The following is an 11,368-nucleotide window of genomic DNA, read 5'->3' as shown; positions in this document are numbered from 1 at the left end:
ATAATGAAAAAGTATATGAAAAAGAATATATGCATGTACATGTATGACTGAAACATTATGCTGTACACCAGAAATTCACACAACACTGTAAACCAACTATACTACAGTTTAAAAAATTAAAAAAATAAACTAAAATTAAGATTTCCCAAGGACTCACCTATGTTCCCCTCCCCACCCCAATTATCTTATTCCTTGTTATTTCTAGGCCTCAGTACATATTACCTGGCCTCAGCTCATACCTGAATCCATACCATATCATCAGACTTGCTTCAAGAGAGGGGTGTAGGAAAATCTACATTGTTCAACAAGCAACCTAGGTGATTCTTATGCAAACCAAAGTTCAAGAATCAATAGAACATTATAATTTAGGTTCTAATATTCAGCAGGAGCATCTAGGAACTGTTGGAAAGTTTCTGGCTCCTAAGAAGATCATATTACCTTCTAAGATGTTAGAAAATGGGACAGTGCAGCAGGCTATACTAGGATATTAGTATAAAAGTAGAAGTATAACAGTTTCTGGGAGTACAAAAGTAAACAGCCATTCTTTCATCACCCTTATAAAGTCTCTCAGAATTGAAATAGACTGGATTTTTTTTTTAACTATAGCTAATTGGGAATCAAAAGGGACACAGAAAATGGTCATAAGGAAAATATCCCCAGGTTCTTACCAATAGACAACTTTGATTTGAAAGTGTGACAAAAACTGTGAATCCTATGAATAAATATTTTGGTGGATAATTACATGGATTAGAATAGATTACATTGTTAAAACTGAAATGGATGGCTTTTCTTACCATGAAACATTGTAAGGGGAGACCTGAAGAGGGAGGGTAAGTGGAAAGTTGGATGGACAAAAAAACTGTGGAAAAGGATTTTCCCTTCCTTGAACCATTTGCGCTTACAGCTCTTAAAATCTTGGCTTAGGCTAAGGAAAGAAACCAGGCCAAGTCCAGTCAAAGCAGAGAATGGGCCAGAGCCAAGACTTGGGCTGGGAATGGGGCCAATAGTAGTACAGGATTTAGGCTAGGCTAGAACCAGGGGCAAAGCTAGTCATGTTCTGGGGTTGAGGGGAGCTGATATGCACGTTGTCTTCTGGTCTATGCAGTGCAAGTCTGGAAATTCTAGAGGGTTGGGCATATGTAGCATGAGAGCCAGAGCTGTCAGCTAGCTCTTCAGAGAAGTTCAACATACTGCCCATGTTAATACTAAACATGCAATCATTTTAAATCATTTGGGGCAATGATCAATAAATAGCCGTGAAGTATTTTTTTTTCCATATTGTAGTACTCAGTATATCTGGTCATATCAGCAGGAGGGAATGGAGATTAGATATTGATGTATCAGGTTGAAAGACATTATAATACAACAGCAAAAATGGCTTCAGATTCAGACCTGGATTTAAATATCTGGTGCATCATTTATTTTCTGGGTGATTTTGGCCAAATAGCTTAACTTCTCTTAGTTGCAACTGTTTCATCTGTAAAATGCAGGTAACAACAGAACCTTCCTCACTGAGTTGTTATGCAAAGTAAACAAGATCATTTAAGTAAGTACCTGTCTTAAGACAGGTCATCAATCCATGCTGCCCTCTCTCCCTCTACTTCTCACTCCTATTTCCCCTCAGTTTCTCTCCTTCTTTCTGATACAGACCAATTAACTTTTGTATCTGCTCTACCTTTCTGTGAAAGAGATATTGTAACATTTTAGGACAAATACTTTTAGGAGTTGTTATAGGAAGCACAGGGATTATGAAATATTACTTTATAACTTTAGGATAAAACTCTTTTTTAATTTTATGTTTTTTATTTTGGGGGGAGGTAATTAGGTTAATTTTTTTAATGGAGGTGCCGAGGATTAAACACAGGACTTCATGCATGCTAAGCACGTGTTCCATCATTGAGCTATGCCCCTCCCCTCCCAGGATAAAGCTCTTTCAATTTGAAACACATCTTATAAATTACCGAAGCCTAAAAAATGTCATTTGGAAAATTACCTTTCTTGCAGGCTCCCAGACTCTTTTTAAAAAGAATGCCTAACATTTTTCACATGTGGAGAAGAGCAAATGATTAACAAGTGTCGTAAAGAAATAATTTAATGAATGTGGTGCCGCATGGGAGAGATGAAACAGAAGCTGGCATATTAATGTAATATTGGATATTTATTTGGTTTTCTTGGACAGGTACATTGCCTTTCCTAAAAATCTACAACATCTGGTTTCTTCACTTTTCCACACTTTATATCTTTCAAGTTGTGAAAGTACTTTGAAATTTATAGGAGGCCGATCTGCTTTATGAGGTTAAAGGATTATGGTTCTGATTTCAGTGTGAAGAACAGACAGACAGACACATCAAGCTGATAAGCTCCTATCCTGGGCTGAACAGTGTTGAGATGTACAGCTGTCCTGCAACTCCACCTTGGAGTAACCCACTAAAATGATTAACTCTAGGCTTTCAGGTGCTGGTTCTGAAATCCTGGAAGAGAGTCTTGGACATGTTGCAATGCTGCAGACCCTGTAATTGTCCTGAAAGTTGAGACACCACACCAACTACCCCACAAACCAGGCTAGAGTTTCTATGTGAGTTGAAATGTTAATTACTCTGAGCATGGCTTTTTACTGTTCTCTGATGATAATGAACAGGGATCAAGTTGTATTATTATATAAACAGTAATATTTTTCTAGGAATATCCTTGTGAGCAATCTGATGCCTCTCTGCCTTTGGTGCAGTCCATCAGAACAGGAACAGTGAAAAAGCATTGGATTCAACCAACATTTGTTGAGGAGTTATTATGCATCAGGCACTTCCACTTATATTATCTGTAGTTAATCCTTAGAAAAATTTGTGAAGAAGATACTATTCTATGGAGAGTTGACATGACTTGCTCAAGGTCACAAAGCTTATAAAGAGTGGCACTCAACTTCAGGTCTGTAGCACCTGTATTTCTCTAAACTCAGTATTCTTTCTGTAGCATCATCGCTGAAATAGAGTGATTGCTTAGGAAGGAGATACTGTCTTGTATTAAGACTGTAGAGGTTGAAACTGACAAGGGCTTGATTTTCAGAATATGTAAGCAGCTCACATGACTTAATAAGAAAAAAAACAAACAACCCAATCCAAAAATGGGCAGAAGATCTAAACAAGCAATTCTCCAAGGAAGAAATACAAATGATCAATAGGCACATGAAAAAATGCTCAATTTCAGTAATTATCAGAGAAATGCAAATCAAAACTATGATGAGGTATCACCTCACACCAGTCAGATTACCCATCATTCAAAAGTCCACAAATGACAAATTCTGGAGAAGGTGTGGAGAAAAGGGAACCCTCTTACACTGTTGGTGGGAATGTGTTTTGGTGCCGCCATTGTGGAAAACAGTATGGAGATTCCTCAAAAGACTGAAACTAGACTTACCATATGACCCAGCAATCCCACTCCTGGGCATATATCCAGAGGGAAACTTAATTCAAAAAGACACCTGCACCCCAATGTTCATAGCAGCACTATTTACAGTAGCCAAGACATGGAAACAACCTAAATGTCCATTGACAGATGACTGAATAAAGAAGTTGTGGTATATTTATAGAATGGACTACTACTCAGCCATAAAAATGATAAAATAATGCCATTTGCAGCAACATGGGTGCTCCTGGAGAATGTCATTCTAAGTGAAGTAAGCCAGAAAGAGAAAGAAAAATACCATATGACATCACTCATATGTGGAATCTAAAAAAAAATGTCAAATGAACTTATATATAAAACAGAAACAGAGTCACAAACATAGAATACAGACTTGTGGTTGCCAGGGGGATTGGGGTGGGAAAGGATAAACTGGGAATTCAAGATTTGCAGATACTGACTGGCATATATAAAGTAGATAAGCAAGTTTATACTGTATAGCACAGAGAAATATATTCAGTATCTTGTAGTAGCTTACAGTGAAAAAGAATATGAAAATGAATATATGTATATTCATGTATGACTGAATAATTGTGCTGTACACTAGAAATTGACACAACATTGTAAACTGACTATACCTCGATTAAAAAAAAAGCTTGGAGGTGGTATTACCCTAACATTCAGGAAACAGGCAAAATGGAATTTGTTTACTCCTTCAAAATTTTAAAGACTTTACTTTTAAAGCAGTTTTAGGGTTACAAAAATTGAGAGGAAGTACAGAGCTTTCCCATATACCCCTGGTTCCAACACATGCATAACTTCCCCTCATTATCAACATCCCCCTCCAGAGAGGCACATTTGATGAACCTACATTGAACCTACAACACAATCACTCAAAGTCCATAGTTTGCATTAGGATTCACTCTTGGTGTCTTACATTCTACGGGTTTGGACAAATGTATAATAAAAAGTATCCACCATTATGATATCACACAGGGCATTTTCACTGTTCTAAAATCGTCTGGTACTCTACTTATTCAACTCCTTCTCCCCTCTCCACATCCTCTGGCAACCACTGATCTTTTTACTGTCTTCATAGTTTTGCTTTTTCCACAATATCACATAGCTGGCATCATATATTATGTAGTCTTTTCAGATTGGCTTCTTTCACTTAATAATATGTGCCTTTAAGTTTCCTCTGTGTCTTCTCACGTCTTGATAGCTCATTTCTTTTTAGCACTGAATGATATTCCCTTGTATGCATGCACCACAGTTTATTTATCCATTCACCTATTGAAGGACATCTTGGTTCCTTCCAAGTTTTGGTAATCATGAATAAAGCTGAAAGGGAGCCAATTTCCAAATCATCAACTTCTTTTAGTACTGTTTCTTAAAAACAATTTGCCTGAGAACCACCTCCTATTTGTGTTTCCCACATCTTTCCCCCAGTCTCTTAAAAGGAAAGCACACTTTTCAAAGGTCAGAAATCTTACTGTGGTACTTCAAACCAGGCTGTAAAAACTTTTGGGGCTAAAAAAAGCAACAATTTCAAATACTGATGTATAGGACTCTTCTTTAACTCAAGTCCCTATAACCTACCCCTTCCTTACCTATCTCACTAATAGATGCATTTCCAATAAAAATTGTATGTTTTTATGTTTAATAATAATCACAATGTATAATAGAAGTATCTTCATGCTACTTTGATCTACTATGTATGCAGAATAATTGCGATTATAACTCAAACTGGAAGACTTTTTCTGCTTGGAGACTTATGGTCACAAGGAAATAAGAATAATTAAATTTCTATTTATGGACATATTTTTGTTGCAGAGAAATTCAAAATGGAGATCAATAGAGGACTTTCAAGTATGACAATATATTATAATAGAATACAATTTTGTAGGAAGAATGCAATGGATATTTGATTTCAAGGAGAAAAAAACAATGTGTATTTTCTGAAAGTTAAAGACAGGTTTACACCTTTGTTTCATGTTTAATGTTTGATGGTGGGCATCAAATTGCCCTGGTTTTTAGAATTCAATGAATATCTTTAAACATGTAATATAACAGTTTTCTTTTGCATTGTCAATATGTATAGTATGCTAGAAATTATACCTTTTGCAACTATTTAAACATGAGGAAAAAATTTAGATGTCAACCTAAAAATATGTGAGGGAGTACACAAGTCCTCAAAAAGTTTTAGGGGTTATGTGAATAAAAATTTGAAGACTCAATCCTATAAGGGTGTTGTAAGGGTAGGTACAATGTGTGCAAAGCATCTAGGATAATGCTCAATTAATGCTGCTATTATCTGAAGGACTGAGTTTTAATTTTAACTCTCTTTCTTCCTTGGTACTTGGACCAGGAAGGGCATTTGTTTTCCTCTGCACTTTAGTTTCATTGTATAGATAAAAGATAACACAGATGACTGTAAAACACTTTGAGTGTAGGAAGTTAGACAATACCTAACATCAATAATGTCAATGGATATGTTCATCATGATGAAAATATAGGTATAGGCTCTACAAGTCAAGGCATACAGCAGATGTTCAATAAGTGTTTGCTGAATTAGTTACTGAATACTGTAGGCAACCTTGCTAGAATGAAAGACCGTGTACCCATTCATTGGGCATCTTCCCTTAGTACCTGCATTGGTGTTTATAAAGAAAATGGGCATTTTCTCATAAAGATAAAAAGAATAGGAAATTAAGATAAAATAGGATAAATAAAGATAAAAAGATAACTATTAAAGAATTAGGAAATAAAATCCTTCCCTGGGACTTGGGATGTGGCTACCTATTAATTCTCAGTGTTTCCTTTGGATTTCTCACCATTACTGCAATATAATGTAGCAGTTAAGAGCAGAGTAGGCTCAAGTTCAAGATCTGCCACTTAAGTAGCTGTGTGTCCTTAGACAAGTCACTTAACCTCTCTTCAACTTAGCTATCTCATCTTTAAATGGGTATAATAATAATAGCAACCCCATAAGTTTGTTTTGAGGATTAGTGACATGTGTTATAGATGATTATGGATTGTGTGGAAGGTAGAAGAATGTTTCCCCCATAGATGCCCATGTCCTAATCCCTGGAACCTGTGAATATGTTATCTTACATGGCAAAAGTGTAACAGAGCAGGACCCTGTGGGGCCTCCCAGAGTCAGACCCCCTCCCCCTTATCCTCTGCTGTAGATCCTCTCTGAAGGACCCAGATAATAGTATCTCATGTATATTTCCTAAATGTTTTAGTGGCTTAAGACCACCACCAAAGGGAAGAAATTAACTACTTGATGCTCAAGAGCACGTGGCTCCCAGACCTTCTGGTGCCCAAGGGTTGATAGTGTTGATTACCCTGTTACCTCCACATCAGTCAATCAGAGAATTGTGCACGAGCTGATCATGTACCCTGTGAAGCTCTCCCTTCCCCTGACATGGCTTTTAACATGCTTTGCTGAAACTCTTTGGGGGAGGCTGGGGTTTTCTTGGGCATGAGCCACCCCATCCTCCTTACTCGGCCCTGCAATAAGCTTTTCTCTGCTCCAAACTCCGATGTTTCAGTTTGTTTGGCCTCATGGTGCAGTGGGCACATGAACTTGGATTTGGCAACAAAAGGACTTTGCAGATGTGATTTAAGTTAAAAGTTTTGAGATGGGGAGATTATACTAGGTTATTCGGTGGGTCCTTATAAGACAAAAAGGGAGGCAGGAGAGTCAGTGTCAGAGTAATGCAGTGGGAGAGAGACTTGATTAGCCATTGCTGGCTTTGAAGATGGAGGAAGGGGGCTATAAGCCAAGGGATGTGGACAGCTTCTAAAAGCTGGAAAAGGCAACAACATGGAATCTACCCTAAAGCCTCCAGAAAAGAATACAGCCCTTTTGACATCTTGATTTTTGCTGAGAGAGGTCTATTTTTATTTTCTGACTCCCAGAACTGTAAGATAATAAAGTTGTGTTGTTTCAAGTCATCAAGGTTATGGTAATTTGTTACAGTAGCAGTAGAACACTAATACAGGTGGTTTAACCCTTATTAGTCTATTTACTATCCCCTTCAGTTCTGGCTTTTCTTGGCTTTCTTCCGAGGGCAATGTAATCTAAACACTTCTCCAAAATTAAAATGACTCTTTTTGCCCATGTTCATACTATTTTCCAGCCCCTAGCTATTCTTAATCTCAAGGCAGCCACCTGTAGAGCAGCCCCAGTTGTCCTACAACAGACAATGGACAAGAGGCCTCTCAGGGAAGCTACAAGACAATTTATAACAGCCTCTTCTTAGGTTTTCCACTTACACATGGAAAATCACGGGCTTTAATCAGTGGATGCATTGAGTTGGGTCACAAAAACCATGCTTTGAGATCCGATTCAAGGGAAAAATGAACTCCTAATTCCGGCCTCCCGTTTTCTTGGCAAGGGGTTCTGAGCTTAATTACAGGATCCAAGAGCAGGAGTCAACCCTTCAGGTAGAAGGCCCATGAGACTTCGAGCTCTAGCACCAGTAGAAATGGGAAAGGGAAGAGGAGGAAAAGAAGTTGGTCAGTTAGAGGGAGGCAGGAAAGAGAGGAAGGAAAAAGAATAAACAATCCAGCCAGATAATGGGAAGTGAGAGAGAGAGAGAGCGCGCCTCCCACAAACGATCCCTCCTGGGTTCTTGCTCGCTCCGGTTTCAGAAACTTTCCACATCGACCCTAGTGCGGCGCACCTGCCCCTCGAGGCTGGGCCGGGAGGGCTAGCCTGGGGCAGGCTGGGAATGCCTTTCCGCGAGAGAGGCCGCCCTGGCGGGGTGGTGGGGAGATAGCAGGGAGGAGTCACCCGGGCGTGAAACGGAAAGACTACATCTCCCAGGCCGCCATGCTTTCCAGCTGGAGTCTAGGGCGCTGACTGTTCCCCAGTTTCCGTAGGGAAGCGCCAGGCTACCGCAGCTATTGTGCGACGCGCTGCTGCCCTCCCCTTCCCGCTAGGGCGTCTATGGAGGAAGGCTACGTTTCATCGCCGCCCCGGCTTAACCCTTCCGGCGCTTAACAGGCCGGCAGGCCAGCTCTCTGGGACCAGGAAGAACTTTCGGGAGCCAGGGGACTCTGGTAACCCTAGGGTGCAAGTCAGACCGTTGAAGAAAGAGCCCGAGTGCCCTGGTTCGGTACGGGGGCTTCGCTGGGGCAGGGCGGAGGCGCTGGCTTTAAGAAGGGGGAGGGGACAGTGCAATCAGGGTTGCCCGCGGAGTTCGGCAAAGGAAATCTTCAGCTGGCTTGGCAGCAGGGAGCCGGGAGAGGCAGCTCCCACCCTCAGCGCTCACCCCCGCCTACACCTTGGGCGGGCCGAAGTGTCACGTTAGCAATTGCTCAGGAAGGATCCTGCCGAGCTGCAGTTTCTGCTGCCTGTCTGGGGAGCGATGCCTAAGCGGCATGCTGCTTGCTAGTCAGCACCCCGCCAGGATCCGACTGCGTTAGTTAGCCCTCCGGGTCACCTGAAGCAATCGCCAGGCCGCCCGCTTCCGGTACAGACCAGCCAGCTGTCTCCAGAAATCTCATCAGAACAGGTACCTGTCCTCCAAAGAGAGGGAGGCGACAGCTTCCTAACCGGGTCCCTCACTCGGTGCACCCCATCTACTCCCCGAACTGTGCCACTGATGCTCTTGGTCTTTGTGTCTTTCCTCTCTCCTTCCAACCCCCGCCATCAGAACCATGGGGCATCCTCCGCTGGAGTTCAGTGACTGCTACCTGGACAGCCCCGATTTCCGCGAGAGGCTCAAGTGTTATGAGCAGGAACTGGAGAGGACCAATAAATTCATCAAAGACGTAATCAAAGACGGCAACGCGCTTATCAGCGCAATGAGAAGTAAGTGGAAGGCTTCCATCAGCAGTTTCCTTGAGCGGGTGGCTCTGGCCTGCTCTTTCCACGCCTCAGGGGAAGGGAGGATTCAGGGTGATTCCCAGACCAGGTCTCTGAGGCTAGTGGGTTTCCAGACACTTTGGCAGCGGGGTCAGTAGAAGTGAAAGTTGGTGGCTACAACTAGAATTTGGGGCCTTTCTCTTTAGTGGCCTTGACCTTATAAGACAGAATCTGGCTGTCCCAGGGACCCTTTTGTTCTGCAACTATCCTTTCTCGACAGACTATTGTTCCGAAGGGACGGTCTGCTCGTACTATCAGACATGTTTAGTACCCATGTGTGGGGCAAAGGGACAGCCAAACTGACCAAGGAACTGTCCCAACACCTCCTAAAGTGTTGCAAATTCAGGCCAGTAGCTTGAGTCACGGTTGGTTTTGTTCCTGTCTGGTGCATGGTTGCTACAGATAAGAATGGGGGCAGTAAAAAACTTCCGATGGCAAGTTATTTTCTAAGGAAAGTACCTTTGCCCCAGTAATTTTTTTCTGTTTTTCTTTAGTTACTGAGCTGTGGTTTAAGTCAAGGTTGGTCTAAGTTCAGAGTTATTCAGTGACCTCACCTGCCACTGAATTCTGCTCGAGGGTGGAACAAAGACCTGCCTAGTCTCTGAAACAAGGAGCCCAGCCTCCAGGGGACTTAGCAGAGAACACAGGTTTGGAGTCAGTGGGCTGAAGGAGCCTTACCTAGGTGGGCTTTCCCAGTGTTCACAGCTGACAGCTGTGGGACCCTCCCCCCCCCCCACTGTGTGTGGAGTTTTTATTTCTGCTAGTTGGCAGAAGGCTTGGAGTCAGAGGAAGAAGAATAAACGTCACCGACAAGAGTGCAGGCAAACTAATCATTTGTGTCAAAGTATATACCTAGAAGAATGGAGGCTAGTGAATGGGTGGTCATAATTCATTTTTTTCTCTTCTTGGCTGAAAGATGGTTATGAAAAATAAAGGCAACATCACTGGTAGATATGCACTGTATGGCTTGTAACTTTGTTTTGAGGAGATTTATCCCCCAAACACTGTGTCTAGGTCAGTATGGGGACCGTCTTAAGACAGATGCAGCCAACCAAAAGCAGAGAGGAAGGCTTGAGAGCTGCAGTGCAGTGGTGGTGTTTGTGGTGCTGTTTATGGTGCCTCCTGGAGTCTGTGCTTTCCCCCACACCTGTTGTCTGCCCACTTTGGTCAGAATGTAAATTTTCCAAGTTCCTGCTGATCATTTGATTGACTTGGATCATTTAATGGTTTTGTCCTATTGTAGCCTAAACAAGAGTAGGTTCTTGGAAGCACCTGAAAGATTAGGGTTTTACATTTATTTTTTATTTTTAACACCTTTATAGTGGTATGATTCCTGTACAGTAGACTACACATATTTCACATGTACAATTTGGTGAATTTTGATAGCTGTGTACACCAATGAAACCACCACCACAATCAAAATGTGAACGTTTCCATCACTCCAAGATTTGGGGGTTTTGATTGAAATGCAGATCCTTAGAGACTTAGAGGCCAGGCTCTGGGATGTGTCACACTTAATAGAGTTCATTGAGAGGGTTAAAGATATGCAGGTTGTGTCATACAAGTAGTTACAAAGGTGAGGATTCCTGAAAGGAAAAGGCCAGGGGATTGTTTGGATTTTCTTTTTATTTACTTGTTAGCCTACACTACTTGGTGTAGTATTCATAGTCAAATGAAGCTCATTTAACCTCTCCTGGAAAGGAGTGGCTTTGTGAAGTGGAGGGTAAGCTGAAAACTTTTGTGCTGAAAAATGACCAGCTAAGGCGTATAGGAGAGGTGATGGTTCCTAAGAAAAAATAAACCATTCAGTGAAACGTTTGAAGAAGAGCAAAAGTTTTCTGAGCTTGGGACAAGTTGCGGTTTTTATACTTTCCATCTTTTCTGAGACTGAAAGCAGCAGGAGTCAACAATGATGCAGGCCTAAACCTTTGTATAAGGGCAAAAGATCCAATGGATATTTTGGTTCAAGGGGCTGGTTGATATTTATGGTGGTTTTCTATTGCTGAGTATACGTAAAAGCCAAAAATAGGACAGTTAGTAAATAAAACCCAGCAGCTAACCCACACTCCATTTCTTTCCTTTAAGTTGCAG

At 41.4% G+C, this 11,368-nt stretch overlaps 1 protein-coding gene across 1 annotated transcript in view; it reads left to right on the top strand.

Annotated features, from left to right (window-relative positions):
- Nucleotides 1-8,225: 8,225 nt before the first annotated feature.
- Nucleotides 8,226-11,368, top strand: part of OPHN1 (oligophrenin 1) — a 441,200-nt gene continuing 438,057 nt past the window's right edge. The window contains exons 1-2 of the mRNA XM_032475625.1: nt 8,226-8,924; nt 9,066-9,223. Of these exons, the coding sequence (XP_032331516.1) occupies nt 9,070-9,223 (154 nt within the window). The 5' untranslated portion in view covers nt 8,226-8,924; nt 9,066-9,069. The remainder of the gene's footprint in view (nt 8,925-9,065; nt 9,224-11,368) is intronic.

This window comes from Camelus ferus, chromosome X, assembly GCF_009834535.1.
Source record: "Camelus ferus isolate YT-003-E chromosome X, BCGSAC_Cfer_1.0, whole genome shotgun sequence".
In the NCBI taxonomy this organism is placed as follows: Eukaryota; Metazoa; Chordata; class Mammalia; order Artiodactyla; family Camelidae; genus Camelus; species Camelus ferus.
The sequence above is the reverse complement of the archived record's forward strand: the minus strand, read 5'-3'. Positions and strand labels throughout refer to the sequence as shown.